At 41.5% G+C, this 13,880-nt stretch overlaps 4 protein-coding genes across 7 annotated transcripts; 2 read left to right on the top strand and 2 right to left on the bottom strand.

The window, feature by feature from the left end:
* The first annotated feature begins 222 nt into the window (after positions 1–222).
* LOC146252451 (uncharacterized) lies at positions 223–1,873 on the top strand. Of its 4 annotated transcripts, XM_084680901.1 has the most exons (7): positions 260–290; positions 439–461; positions 587–753; positions 904–1,006; positions 1,123–1,241; positions 1,336–1,442; positions 1,572–1,873. In XM_084680901.1, the coding sequence occupies exons 2-7, from the start codon at positions 439–441 to the stop codon at positions 1,743–1,745; spliced, it is 693 nt and encodes a 230-aa protein (XP_084537027.1). In that variant the 5' UTR covers positions 260–290; the 3' UTR covers positions 1,746–1,873. The 4 variants fall into 4 exon arrangements, with proteins under 4 accessions (XP_084537025.1, XP_084537024.1, XP_084537027.1 ...); XM_084680899.1 differs by having other exon boundaries at positions 223–290; positions 439–753; positions 1,339–1,442; XM_084680898.1 differs by having other exon boundaries at positions 223–290; positions 439–753.
* Positions 1,874–2,384: 511 nt separating this feature from the next.
* Positions 2,385–5,057, bottom strand: LOC146252450 (pepsin A-like). The gene is made up of 9 exons (XM_084679028.1): positions 4,999–5,057; positions 4,745–4,886; positions 4,386–4,503; positions 4,013–4,131; positions 3,677–3,876; positions 3,346–3,459; positions 3,081–3,225; positions 2,868–2,966; positions 2,385–2,561 (listed from the first exon to the last, which is right to left on the bottom strand). Exons 1-9 carry the CDS (start codon positions 5,055–5,057, stop codon positions 2,424–2,426), a joined length of 1,134 nt encoding a protein of 377 aa, XP_084535154.1. The 3' UTR covers positions 2,385–2,423.
* Positions 5,058–6,131: 1,074 nt separating this feature from the next.
* On the bottom strand, positions 6,132–7,528 carry prok1 (prokineticin 1). The gene is made up of 3 exons (XM_084680790.1): positions 7,339–7,528; positions 6,919–7,044; positions 6,132–6,599 (listed from the first exon to the last, which is right to left on the bottom strand). Exons 1-3 carry the CDS (start codon positions 7,411–7,413, stop codon positions 6,480–6,482), a joined length of 321 nt encoding a protein of 106 aa, XP_084536916.1. The 5' UTR covers positions 7,414–7,528; the 3' UTR covers positions 6,132–6,479.
* A 3,351-nt stretch (positions 7,529–10,879) lies between these two features.
* lamtor5 (late endosomal/lysosomal adaptor, MAPK and MTOR activator 5) lies at positions 10,880–13,793 on the top strand. The gene is made up of 4 exons (XM_084681073.1): positions 10,880–11,037; positions 11,109–11,170; positions 11,319–11,436; positions 11,824–13,793. The coding sequence occupies exons 1-4, from the start codon at positions 10,895–10,897 to the stop codon at positions 11,882–11,884; spliced, it is 384 nt and encodes a 127-aa protein (XP_084537199.1). The 5' UTR covers positions 10,880–10,894; the 3' UTR covers positions 11,885–13,793.
* Positions 13,794–13,880: the final 87 nt, after the last annotated feature.

Below are 13,880 nucleotides of genomic sequence, written 5' to 3'. Positions count from 1 at the left end.
TTTATTGAGGAAGACATTTCCTCACTCAATCCATCATTTGAATTCTAAACATGAACTACACAACATACTAACCTATTTAGTTATTCTGAAACATGTTTCAGGGCTATCAACAAACACTGTTGAAAGTGAAGGATTCATCAGCCAGTTTAAAATTTTCCTGTTTCTCTGGTGAGTAAGAGGGATCATAACCACAGTCACAAGACTGATCTCACTGTCAGAGACAGCTGCCCTCAACAGTTGCTATATTCCATCAAAGATGAAGATCGTTTTCTTCTTGGTGTTCATGTTAGGTATGGTGGAAATTTTTTAAACAGATCAGAAATTCACTTTTAGGGTGACATTACATTTGGAACTTGAACTACAAACTTTTCAATGATTTGTTCGTCTTTTTTAAGTAAGCAGGGTAAGAAATGGTAATGTCGCTGTTTGTATTTCTAGATGTTTCTCTATCGGAGGGACAGGTGAGTTTGAGGACTGAGATGCATGGACAATTTATGTTGACGCTGCAGTACCATGTTGTCTACAACAACCATGTAAAGACCTGCTGTAAATTATATCCATACGGTTGTTCTGAACTAATGGACAGTACGGGAGCTGTTCTTGATCGTCTCAGGTCCAGAACAAACATCTACAAGTACAATGGTGGCGTCGTATTTACGATATCGAACGCAAAGCTGGAGGATGCTGGAGTATACAGATGCAGTATTCTAGATTACCCCCAACAGTTTGTTGATTTTGACGTGGAAATTCAAGGTCAGTGGGCTGGTTCTAATATTCTGTCTTGAATGTTTATAAGGTCAAGTTATAATATCAAACCTATAGGCAAACCTGCAGGCTTGAACACAGGGACTGGAAACTTAAATCATAAAAAGTAAGAGTGATTTCAACCCAATCCCCAAGCAGAGGTGAACCGGGCTGTGTCTCTACCTCCAATCAAGTCCTCCCTCACACCTTCCACTGGCACCTCCGAGCATGTCGTGTTTAAAAATCTGAACAACCGTTCCAGGTACACACACACACACAAACACACACACACACACACACACACACTGGCAATGAACCAAGGAGTAAATAATTTAGCTCTGTAGGAAAGACCATTGTAACTTTGTTGTGCTGTGTCAGTGTTTCTGTAGGTCTGTCTGTTCCCATGGCTGCAGCTGTGGGCACTATCCTGCTCATCATCCTGCTCACCGTCAGCACAGTAGCCATTGTTTTGATCCGTCGCAGAGTAAAGGCAACAAGTATGCGGCACAATGCATTTGGACATTTTTATTGAAAGAGTATTTGTTAACTATCTGTAACTGAATACCAAGTTTGATTGCATTTTTCCACTAGCAGACAATACTAGAGCAGCTCCAAGTGACTCACCCCACCACAAGGTTGATGCAAGTTCTATATCTGGACGACCCTTCTGTGACTCACTGTCAACTGGGGTGGAAGAGGTTGCCTAAACAAAAGCCTACTGTATCTGTAGTTCAGTCAGTAAAAACAATGTTTAATGAATTTACATTGTGTTGTCAACAGTATTGATCATTTTTTGTCATCTTCATTGTCCCCCCCCCCCCCCCCAGGAGCTGAACAGTGTAATTTACACCACGGTGGACTTCAAACCTCATAAGGAGGAAGTGCTGTATGCTAACCTGAGTACTCATAGCCCCAGAACCCAGGACCCAGACCCGGCCTTGCCCACAGTGTACCCAGGCTCTGTGGAATACTCCACACTCACTATGGGCCACTCTGCCTAGCACTCATGTAGGAAAGGATTCCTTATCTGTTTGTAGACCTACTGTATATTTCCCTGATGATTATTCCTGAACTATTGTCTGTGAACTCTATGTGCCAACAATATAGTTGTTTGTTTTGATTCAGCACACACAGTTCCTTTTGTGTGAAATTATTTGAGGTGGGATTTTTCTCAGTCTTTTTTGATCTGTTGAATGCCACTGCCATTATGATTTCTGTCTGTCACTCGACACAATTTCTCCATTCGCAAAGATAGAAACAGAAGTTCAGATATCTTTCCGTCAGGTCACCTACACACATCTTATCAGCTGCTAGTGAATCAAAACCTCTCCTGAGGCCCTTTACCTTTACAGCTAGATAACCCTGTTCTCAGTCTGGTCTTCTGTTACTCAAGAAGTGTTCCCAAGACAACGGCCTTTCCACAGAGTCAGTACAGAAACTCAATAGTTCTACCACTCTCTTCCACTGAAAGATTTGTATTTCGATCGGACCTTAAATATGAATCACAATGACCAGGATCAGATCAAAAAGGCAAACAAACACATGAAGACGAACAAAGGTTGGAATGCAACATTACATTTTATTCATGAGTTTTCTGATGATAGTTTCTAACCCTACAAATGAGACATTCTCTAGTCCTAGAGCTGGTGATGGAGACCTGGAGACTCTATGGGTTTTGATCAGGCAACTGGGGCCAGTCCCACCTGCTGGTTCTGTCTGTCAAAAACGGTATAGAACTGCCTGATGAAGACATCCCCCAGGATCCACAACTGGCTGCTGCCACCGTTACCGAAGCCGGTGTTGCAGCCATTGGAGGACTGGAGACAGACAGAGAAAGAGAGAAAGAGAGAGAGAGAGAGAGAGAGAGAGAGAGAGAGAGAGAGAGAGAGAGAGAGAGAGAAAGAGAGAAAGAGAGAGAGAGAGAGAGAGAGAGAGAGAGAGAGAGAGAGAGAGAGAGAGAGAGAGAGAGAGAGAGAGAGAGAGAGAGAGAGAGAGAGAAAGAGAGATCAAATAAAGTCTGTGAAGTAATTCCTCTTTTTCTTCCATATGTTGAAATATATTTGTGGAAGTGAGCCCCGCTGTTTGAGTGTTTGTGCAGAACAACAACTGGGTAGTGCGCTGACCTGGGACACATAGGCAGAGGCAGGGATGGTGAAAGCGTTTCCATTCAGAGTGAAGGTCACGTCAGGCATGCTGCCAATGCTCTGGCAGTTGACGACGGCCTGGGTGAGAAACAAGCCACGTTACAGTACCTTTTTGAAAGTTAACTTTCAAGAAGTTAGCTGTTGATAGACTAGCACTGCTGGAGAACAAATTAAAAAGAAAAAAACCCTCACATCTCCATATTGGTCGGTGCTGGCTCCCACCCAGGCGTTCATGTTGGCAATGTCGTTGGTTGGCCCAACGATCTGGGACGTCCCAGTATCAACGATGGCCTGGCAGCCACCAGAGCAAGCCACAACATTCCCGTTGATAGTGACACTGTAAATAAGAAGAGAAAACCAAACAGCAGATGATAAGGAAACCGCAGCATTTGGAAGACTGAGTGTCATTTGTGTGCAAGGCAGCATTCGACTGTGTGTGTAACCTATACTATCATACCTGTCCATGCTGATCTGCCAGTAGGTCTCAGAAGTCAGGGGAATATAGGTGAGTTGTCCAGAGTAGTAATTAGGGTCAATGCCACCAAAGACCACCACACTTCCTGACTGGCCACTAGGGGAGGACAAAGGTCAAGAGTTGATACACATCAGGTTTAACAGAAGTAGTGTTTGTGGCCACCTTCGTCCTTCCATTTCCCCTCACAACCTCCCATGTTCCCTATGGACCCTCCCAAGGCTTTGTGCCCTGTAGCTGTCCAAGACTCCACACCCTCCCAAAGCTCCAAGCCCACCAAGTCCCCCATGGAACCCTCCCACAAAAGTCTACCTACCCTCCGCTCAGGTAGACAGAGAAGACGTCTTCGGACACCAGGTTCTGGCTCATCATGTTGTCAAAGACAGGGGTGGCTCCAGAGGAGGCAATAGATGGAAAAGCCAAGCCCAGGATCCCATCAGCCACCATGTTGGCCATGAAGGGTGCCTCTGTCTCGCTCAGCCCAAAGATCTGCTGGTTCACGGTGATGCCTCCAACCTGGGAACACAATGAGACCGAGGCTGTCTCTCAGCGCATGATGGTGATGGTTTCCAGTCGAGTTTTCAGTCAAGCATACCCTTCACATGCTTAGGTGTTCTAATGCACCTGGAGCTGCGCTGAGTGTATGACTCACCTGGACGGTGTCATAGGCAAGCATGCCAGTCATGCTACCAGTTCCATACTGGATAGACAGACTCTGACTGGTAGACTGGTAGGTAGAGGACTGCTGTGGGTTGAACTCATTGTGGTTCTCTGTGAAACATGAAAATGTTGTTACATGTCAAATAGAACCGAAACATGCCTTTCTAGAGACCTTTATGAGGAAAAGTATTATGCAGAACCTTTTTGAGGTGTTCATTTAAGAACAGAACCTCCGAATTTAAATTAGATTTGTTCGGGGAGATATTGAACAAAGTGCAAAATATGTCTTGGGACCTATGCTGCAGCTGTCAACTTGAAGTTGGTATCATTTAAAACACCCAAGGAATCTTGAGGAATCTACTCACGACAAGCCTGGCTACTGCAGTACACAGAGGGCACCCACAGGTTGGAGGAACCGGTGTCAAAGATCACACTGAAGGACTGTGGGGGGGTTCCAATGGAGATCACACCATAGTACGACAGCTGGAATAAACACAGGAACGTCAGGTTAGGAACCAACAGAAAAGGTCCCTACAATTCAGTATGTGCACGGTCACTCTTTGTACAGGTATTTTCCGCTTTAAACAAAACAATATTGCCCAGCTTGGTTATGTATAGCTAATTGGCTGTATTCATTTCTGTAAATCTAGTCCAAAAAATGATTTGTTTTGAAAGGACAAGGTGATCTTGGAGTGGAGCTTGTCTCTGTGTATAGTGGACTTACATCAGCATCGTTGGTCATGGCCTCATTGCCTCCCTGGATGAACTTTGACATGGGGTTGTAAGGGAACAACTTTCGGTACTCGTTCCATAGTCCCTTCTCCATCAACTTCTCCCTGACGGTCTTCCCCTTGATCAAAGGGACCCTGGCTCACACACAAACAGAGACAAGCATAAAACGAAAATAATAATTTACTGAGGGTTTTCAAAGTAGAAAACAGAACATAGAAAAAGAAACGTAAGAAGACAAGGACTTACTTGTGAAGACATTCAGCGAAGGCCACTAGGGCACACAGGACAACAGCCCACTTCATCATGTTTGGTTGGTTTGCTTCTGGTTTTAGACCCGGGGAGTAAAGTTCAAACTGGAGAATTCAGGCCTTATATAGGAAATGTCCTAGCGTATAACATCATGTGATATCAACTTTTTCTTTGAATAGGGTCATTAAAAAGCTTTCAATTTATTTACATTGCGATATCTTTAACTTTACTTCTTTGACAGCCCTGTAGCCAGCTGCTCTTTAATCTTATCATATTTTTGCAAAGCTATGTGATGAAAGGTGTTATAGTGCTTATTTTTTATCTGAAATGATAAATGTTTTGGACATGGAAACATTTAGAAATACCTAGGATTTTCAGGATAGTTGATATTGATAACAAATTGCTTCAAATAAACCTCAAAAAACATAACTTACATGTTTTTATAGATAGAATGCACAGACATGTTGATGCAAATCTAGAAATATCTAGAAACAAATATAAATATTAGTTTTTCTTTTGTAATCGTAGATGTGTGTTGATAACAAGAGAAAATTGTTGACAATCCATTTATTCCTCAAGGTTATCTTTGAGTCCTTACATAAGCATCTGTGTTACATGTATTTAGATATAGTTGACGCACTAAGCTCTGTGGATAAATTCATTGTTTTGGAGATGAAAATACAGTGCAGTAATATTTTGTTGATCAAAAAGCCATCAGACATTTGATTCCTATGAAAAACATAGCATTTCTTCTCAATTGAATCATTGTCAAATATTCATTATTTATTTTTAAGATGTAAATAAGTTTAACAAACGTCATCTTAATGCTAAGATTACATAGGATCAGATGTGAGTAATTGTGAAGGTGATCCATAAAGTTCATTTTAACCACAGAAGCATGTGTACATTGTGTGGTTTCACATGACGCTTTTAGTTTGTATGGAATGGCAATGCAAGGTCAGGTGTTTCCGGATGAGGTCATAGGTGCTGAGAGTATGTGGAAGAGGCTGATAATAAACACTTGACTTTCAACTATAAGAACAAACGTTGAAGCAAAGAAAGCAGAGGGTCAAGGAACATAAATTAGAGTGAGTTTTATTCACAAATATTACTTTTTTGAAAATATCACTGTCACATTAATCAAAGAAAAAGGTAATTATCGCAGTCTTATCCACAATTGTTTGGTCAGGGCTTCACATAAAATTTAATCAAAATAAAATTACTCTACTTCAGCATGTTGGTTACATTGTTCATTCATTGTCTTGGACTGTGAAGTGCATTTACCAATGCAACGTAATATTGAAAACACACGGAAAAGAATGACAGTGTATATAGTGCATACAGTGGTATCCAGACAGAGCACAGACAGGTTAATAGTGAAGTTAAGATGGTGCTCCCCTGTCCCTCATCATTCAAGTCTTTCCTCTGAGATGTCATCATCGCCATCTGCCTCCTCCGCCAGGATTGAAGGTAGCCAATCAAAAGTCAATGTTTTTGAAGTCGCTGGTACACCTGTATTTCCCTTCGATGTAACTCGTGCACACAAGGTGGGGAAGACAGGGACAAGTGTGATGCTGCCTCTTACCCTGATAAGGCACCTGAGAAAGACGGTGCCAGAGAGCAGATGGTCATACATGGACCTATACACCACTGACGGCTCTCTCCCAGGATCAGCAATGATCGTTCGGAAGAGAGATCAACATTGCTGGCAGAACTTACCGCTGCCTCTCCACACAACCTAAAGTAATGGATTACTGTGATTTAGTTGATTCTCAAGAAGGCAAATCAATAGCCGCTGTCGGTATCAGCAGTTTTTCCAAAGGAGCTGCCAAGTGCTTGAATACAAATTTCAGCTAATACTGAGGGCAGCTTACATGTGTGTTTATAAATGTGCATGTGTGTGTCCGCTCACGGTACCTTGTGGCTAAAAGGGTGGCACTCATCGCCCTCTACTCCTCTTGGTATACATATACGCAGACCTCGCAACCATAAACTGACTGCACAGCACAGCCCGAAGCCACACTGCACATCTCTGTCACAGGCCTAGGAGAGATGGAAAGAGAGAGAGTGAGAACGATTCTCCCATATTATATGTATTTTCTTCATTGTATTTTAAACTATTAATTTGTAGATCCACCATCATCATCATCATTATCATCATCAATAAGACTCAATTCCTGAACGGTACAAAATTACATTCAAATATTTTTCTTCCATATGTATTCTATGTTTACGTGAAACAAAAACACCTTGGTGATGAGATGGCGCCTGCTGTACTTGTTTCCTACAGTACCTACCCATGTGAGGGCATGGAGGTGCTGTGCTTGAGGTACTCACCCCAGTGATGACAGCACCCCTGGTCGCGCTCAGGGACAGCAGCAGGAGGAAGAGTAAGACCAGCCTGGTCCTCATGGCAGCGATAGGAGGAGAGCAGGACAGGAGAGAGGCGTAGAAGCAGGTAACCTCCGCACAATCCACCGGAGCTTGGTTAAACTCTGTCTCCCGCTCCCTTCTGTCAGATACAGGCTCCAGGACGACTCAAACAGAGATTTGGGTGACAGGCTCTCTCTCTCTTTATCCTCTCTGAAGTAGACCCCCCCCCGCCCTCTTCCCTCCTTTCCTCTTGTCTCCCTCCCTCCTTCCCAACGCTACCCACGCCCCCTGCCCTCCCCTGTGTCCTCAGGAGGTCTGTCATCTCATCCATCTGACAGAGGGCTGATGGAGACGGTCTTATCAATGGTTTCTGTTACGTGGCGTGAGACAAAGTCACCCTGGATCTTCCCAGTGCATGTAAGCAGACAGTGTAAAAGAGGATGGTGAGCCATATTGGTACAGTTGGTAAAGGTTCAAAGTTTCCGTTAGAACTGTTTCAAGATTGACTTCAAATTTACATTTACATTTATTCATTTAGCAGACGCTTTTATCCAAAGCGACTTCCAAGAGAGAGCTTTACAAAGGGCATAGATCACTGATAATAACCACAAGATAGCCCCAAAGCATTGCGGGTAGCCAAAACAAGAAGCACACATTGTGAACAACTAAAAAATACGTGCCAATGGGAAGAACCATAAGAGCATGTAGTTAAGCAAGTTACAATTAAACAACATGAATCTCTAAGTGCAAGTGTATCTGTAGAAAAAGCAAGCAACAGTAAAAAATAAAAATAAGATTAACTAAAATTGAATATTTTGCAGCAAATACAACAGTTTAAATCAGTTACCACTAACCAACAAGAGCAACAAGTCTCTAAGCAAGAGTCATTGTGATCCTTGAAGAAACTAGCATTCAAATGTTACTTTTATCATTTAGTCTGTCCATATTTTTTTGTTGTAAAGCATAATCAATATTTGTTTTCCTCTTCCGTCCACACTGTTATACAATTATGAAGTCTGATACTCTGAACTGGCGTGAGGGAGAGGTGATGAGGGTCTCAGGTGCATGGGGGGGGTGTAAACACAGTTTGCACTGAAACCTGAGTGAACACACTTCTGGACGTAGACAAGATCACCTGTCACAGGCCTGCCTGTGTGCTACCGTACTCGACAGTCACAGATGAAACCTGAATTATGTGCGGCAATAACGTCTCTTCTCAAAGCATGGTGAGTCATCGACAATCATATAAGCTTTGAAAAAGTTGTTGTGTACGAGTCTGTTTTAAGTGATTGATCTATAGTGATCTACCTACAAGCTTCATTGTTAAGTAGAATGTTAATGTATTTTCTCAGGATAATTGGCCCTGAGGTTATAAAGTGATTTGATTGGATCTGTCGGGCACTCTCACTGTCCAGAATCTCTGCGAGGCGGATCAACATATAACCGAAAATAGCTTTCAGGGAATTTAAGTAAAGATTATTTCAAGAGTAATTCAAGAAAAAGACGATATCCACAATATAGGTTTAAATATAGTAATTTGCTTTTGATCAGCTCCCTTGACTTCAGTGTATACAGTATTCAGATTCTTGGAATACGCAAAACACAATACGGACCCTTTTTAAGATGTGAAAAAAATGTATAAGATGGTGATTTTCATAAAATGAATGTCACCTTTTCATGGTACGTGCTTGATGACGCACTTGGAACTGAATCTCAGTCGTAGGCTAAATTCCTTTGCAGAATTTGCTGATCAATATGAAGAGGCTAAAAGTAGCTCCTTGTGACACCTATTTATGCATTTCCTTCCAGCTCTAATTCGGTAGAGGATCGTCTCGCTTCTCCTCCTCCCCGCTCCTGCCGCTCTTGTGTGTCAATGGTTCTGATTTAAGGGGCTCAGATGGAAAGGAGGGGTGCGGAGAAGGATCGGGAGCGCACCCCTTGGGTAAGTCTGCAGGACATTACACTCTGCAGGTGATAGATTCCTCTGACACCCTGGCCACATAATTACATTGCGCCTACCTCTGCTGCGTCAGCAGAAACACAGGGCCTCACCCTTCTCAAGACAGAGCAGAAATCATCCAAGGAGGAAAGCCTTACAAAATGGCTGCCCCGAGGAAGACCACAGAACACATGAGACTTTGGAGGAAGTTTATCACCCAAACCACTGAGTCAGGTTTAAAATGGTAAAACAATCATTTTTAAACTATTTATACCAGTGCTTAAAAGTTGTGAAAACAGTGATGATAATAATACTGTAGATTATGTACATGTAAATGTAAAGTACATTTTGATGTTAGTATTGGTTTGAATTCCTGACAATGAAAGTGTGTGTTTGTTTTTACCTCTGATCATCCAAAATAACTGTCATCTGACGAGTGAGTGGGTGTGTATGCTGGAGGCTCAAGTTCCATCACTTTGTCGGGTTTTTTTTCAATCTTGTCCATTCACCATTCACTTCTGTCGTTCGACATTAATTCATTCCCCGGCCAGATGACTACCGCCTAGAAGCAACTGGTTCAGCTTGAATTATGGGTCACTGCTCTTCAACCTTTGTAACATGGGAAAAGGAAGACATGGCCAGCACATCTAGTGGAATGTCTGTTAACTAACAAATATATAATAAAGTAACGCCAAATTTCACCCATTATTATTATTTTTTTTTATCAAGCATATTACTGTCACTATAACTATCATGGGTACACAATACCAGAGGGACGATTTGTCTAGTAAGAGGCAGTACTGTACTTCATTTTGTGAGTGATTTAGTTTGGGGTCATAATACACTGAGATGTAAAGGTTGAAGATAACCTCCTTTGATATAAAAGGGGAAGACCCCACCGTTGCTTATTAAAGGTATACGTCAAATTCTGATGGAACTGTATTACAATCATAAATTACAATGTATTTCTCTTTTCACAAACTGGGTATGGATCTCGTCCACTGTAAAATATTGTTTTTAGCTATGCTTTAAAGGGAACCTTCATGTGAACATCAGGATGTGAACCTGCACACCGACAGCACAGCCAGCTTGTGACAATAGGCCTGTCTGTCAAAGCTGAGGCTAAGCTGGCTGTGGACAACCTTTTGATAAGATCAACATCCTTTTCAAACCTTGGCCAGACACCTACGCAGGCTGCACAGACCGGAGGAGTTGATCCTTGGAGCTGTTATCTTAACAGAGATTGTGGAACTGATATGTCTTCACACACACAGTCCTAGCTTAGTGGGGAAATCAATGTCAGATTGACTGATACATTCATTTAATAATCAGTAACAAATATGTTGTAGAAGGGATCACAAAAAAGCATAATTTTCAAGTACCAAAATGTGTTAGTCAAAAGACTCAATAACTCAGTTTGTAGTGGCCCTTGAGTTTTATATATGGCCCTTGAGAAATATATAAATTAATTTTACGTTATTTAATCCATGTTTCATGTAATCATTTGGTTTAAACTCAGGCGACCTCGAGAGAACAGTGTTTTGACTTCTGTAACGCGTTTCGTTCTTTTTGGCCTTTAACATGCCCCTTATAATTCACCGTTCACGTGATTATCAGCTGACCCAACAAGAAGTCGAGGAAGCAGGCTATCACAAAAGTATTTCTAGGTTTATCTTGATAGCCTTAGTTATGGAGTCTGCACTTGAAGAGCATCTTGATGAAACGTAAGTCTTAATATCTTTCTTTTATAGTAATTAAACATTTTTTTAATAACATCCTCCATTATTTTTTACAGTATGAAGAATCCAGCGGTGGTCGGTGTTCTCTGCACAGACCAACAGGGGCATACGCTAGGCTGTAAGCTCAGTGTGATGTTTATATATTTTCTAATAGGCTACAGCACATTAACTTTTATTAACGTTATCTAGCAACAGTAGCTATGTAAGTAGCTTATTGCGCAATCTTTGCTTCATATCTTCGTTTCAAGTTTTTTTCTCACCCACAGGTCGAGGCTCTTTAACTGATGACCAGGGTGGAGTTGTGTCTGTGTTGGCCCAACAAGCAGCCGCCCTCTGCAAAGATCCAACAGACACTCCTACTGTGGTCCTGGAGTCTGACTCGGGGTAAGTCTACCAGCCTGCTCCAAAGAGTAATGGAATATGATGTGATGGGCTTTTGCAACCTCCTACTGTTTAAAGCGCACGGCACTTCAGTTCTCAGAATTTTTATGGCAATAACCGATGAAGGTCGGAATGGATTATTCATGCCGCCTTTAAGTATTACATGTTTTTGAGTGTGTAGGTAACTAGTGTTCACTTCGGCCGCGGACACAGCCTCTGTAAATGTGTGTATGCTGCCCCCTTACGGCTGCTTTGCATTATTGCCATTCATCACCTGAAACCAATAAGCATTCGAACGCATTCATCTTATTTTAAATAATGTAGCCTAACTGTCATATGAATCTTTGTTGTTATGGACTTGTTTCCTTAACCATAATGTTTCTTCCACAGGAATATCCTAGTGCGGAGGCATGGCACAATCACAGTTGCTGTCCACAAAATCGCATCATGAAAACAAAAACGTGAGGCCTGACACATCCTAGCACTGCGGGGCCCCACAGAGATATAAGACGCTCACCTAGCATTTAGTGTAAAAAAATAAAAATAAAGAGAAAAAAATAGTAAAATAAATACAAATAAAAAAATATGTAAAAGGTTTACCGATCCCTTGGTGGTATTTTCCCCTTTAGCTTATTTGCAAGAGGTTTCTTCTGCACTGCCTCTGGTACACCCTAGTTGAGCCTTTCAAATTTCTACAGAGACTGGCTACATGCTGATTGGTTGATTTTATAGCTCAAATTTAAAGCTTGAAACTTTGTTCCAGCCAACAAAATGAAATGAAAAAGACAAAACAAAGAATTAAAACACATTTTGGCAAAAGAGCTCAAAGACTAGCCAGGCTGGCAGGTGTGCTTGGAACCAGCGATAACACCCACAGTTATTTCAGACATTTATTGTTTATCTGTTGCCACAGCAACTCATCCCACAGTTTTTGCACTATGTAGACATAAGTGTAACAATCTTTCTGTTGGGGGTGGGGGAGGTAGGGCTCATGCTCTGTTCTTGTGGGGGACCACAATAATTTAACATACGCCAATGGAGAAGTCGGTCTATAATAATTTGTACAGTGAATGCTAGCAAGCATCATGTGTTCACACATTCTGAATCCATGTAAAATAGAAGGTCCAGTCAAAAATGTATTCCCGTCTTGGCTTAAAAAAGGTATTTCATGTAGAAAAGATGTAAATAATGAATTTGCCTACATGTTTTGATCTATTGATATACCTAGAGGTTGAAATACATACTTTAATTGAATGTCTATTTTAAATCAATTCCACTGTGCATAGATGAATGACACTAGGCTTATGTTAATGTGAGACCTTAGTGGGCTTTACAGTTTTTTCTAATTGCTTAGACAAAAATGTCCAATAACAGTTATTAACAGCAGCCCAGATCTGCACAACTATAAGCACATTCTCAGTCTCACACTATTTGCAAAATACTACACACAGCAAAAATTTAACAAACTTTTCTACATTAGACACAGAAATATAAGATTGTCACTTAATTGCCGTTTCAAGACACTGCATTGTAAAATGCCACACATGTGAACAAATGGATCTTCAGGTGTACAAGCACTAAAGTGCCGAAATGTAAACATACCAATCAGGTGTGAGCACTATAAAAAGGCAACAGGGGGTATTCCAGAAAGCAGGTTATGTGACATACCCGGGTACGTTAACTCCCCAGCTGATACCCAGCGTTGTAGCAACATTTTCAGTAGGTTGCTACAAAAATGTGAATCAGCTACTGGGTTAAATTACCCACTTATGTTGCATAACCTGCTTTCTGGAATACCCCCCTGGTCAGTGTACCTGTCCTTATCAAAAATGGAAGGAAATGTTGCAGGAAGAGGAAGAGTGAGGATGAGAGGGGGAGCCCGTGGAGGAAGAGTGGTAAGGAGAGGGACAGGTAGACCCGGAGGCCGTGGAAGAATAGGGCCAAATTTACAGTATCTAAGAAATTCAAACAACATTGGTTGACCACCCAAAATAGGGCTAGATACGCCCATTATTCAAACAGTCAAATGTTATGAACCATGTTTGTGGTGGCATACGGTGACAGGGTTTATATACATGATTGTATAGTTTTGAACGAAGTGTTTCGTTTAGCAAATGATTGGAGGTTTTCTGATACTTGTGTGTCTGGTTGTGTGAATTGTGTGTTGTGTTTTGACAAAGTGAGTCCTGTTTTCAAAATAGTGCGTAAGCAATCGGAAAAAACTGTACTGTCACTTTGTGTGGATTCTTTCTAATGATTTACTGAATCAGATTTTCTTGTGAACTTGGAGGAGTGGAAAGCATGTGCATATGAAAACATGAGTAATATATTTCGTCAATAAACAGCCATATTTACCGAAACTTAAGCCTTTTCTCTTGAATGTTCATGTTGCATGTACTGTAACTAAAGTAACATCTACTGAATGAAAAGTGATTTCTAGGAAGAAC

The sequence above is a fragment of the Hypomesus nipponensis genome, chromosome 18 (assembly GCF_054491055.1).
Source record: "Hypomesus nipponensis isolate SF chromosome 18, ASM5449105v1, whole genome shotgun sequence".
In the NCBI taxonomy this organism is placed as follows: domain Eukaryota; kingdom Metazoa; phylum Chordata; class Actinopteri; order Osmeriformes; family Osmeridae; genus Hypomesus; species Hypomesus nipponensis.
The sequence above is the reverse complement of the archived record's forward strand: the minus strand, read 5'-3'. Positions and strand labels throughout refer to the sequence as shown.

Bases quoted from the DNA above. Each gene is read 5' to 3' on its own strand.
- LOC146252450 (XM_084679028.1), bottom strand. From the start codon at position 5,057: ATGATGAAGTGGGCTGTTGTCCTGTGTGCCCTAGTGGCCTTCGCTGAA. The intron at 3,226-3,345 runs GTATGATAGTAT...TCTTATTTACAG, and splicing joins TGGCAGATCAGCATGGACAG to TGTCACTATCAACGGGAATG. The intron at 2,562-2,867 runs GTCAGCGCACTA...GTCTGTCTCCAG, and splicing joins CCTCTGCCTATGTGTCCCAG to TCCTCCAATGGCTGCAACAC.
- lamtor5 (XM_084681073.1), top strand. From the start codon at position 10,895: ATGCCCCTTATAATTCACCGTTCACGTGATTATCAGCTGACCCAACAA. The intron at 11,038-11,108 runs GTAAGTCTTAAT...TATTTTTTACAG, and splicing joins GAAGAGCATCTTGATGAAAC to TATGAAGAATCCAGCGGTGG. The intron at 11,437-11,823 runs GTAAGTCTACCA...TTTCTTCCACAG, and splicing joins GTCCTGGAGTCTGACTCGGG to GAATATCCTAGTGCGGAGGC.
- prok1 (XM_084680790.1), bottom strand. From the start codon at position 7,413: ATGAGGACCAGGCTGGTCTTACTCTTCCTCCTGCTGCTGTCCCTGAGC. The intron at 7,045-7,338 runs GTGAGTACCTCA...CATCTCTCCTAG, and splicing joins GGGGTGCTGTCATCACTGGG to GCCTGTGACAGAGATGTGCA. The intron at 6,600-6,918 runs GTACCGTGAGCG...CGTCTTTCTCAG, and splicing joins GCCACCCTTTTAGCCACAAG to GTGCCTTATCAGGGTAAGAG.
- LOC146252451 (XM_084680898.1), top strand. From the start codon at position 257: ATGAAGATCGTTTTCTTCTTGGTGTTCATGTTAG. The intron at 291-438 runs GTATGGTGGAAA...TTGTATTTCTAG, and splicing joins CTTCTTGGTGTTCATGTTAG to ATGTTTCTCTATCGGAGGGA. The intron at 1,443-1,571 runs GTTGCCTAAACA...CCCCCCCCCCAG, and splicing joins TGTCAACTGGGGTGGAAGAG to GAGCTGAACAGTGTAATTTA.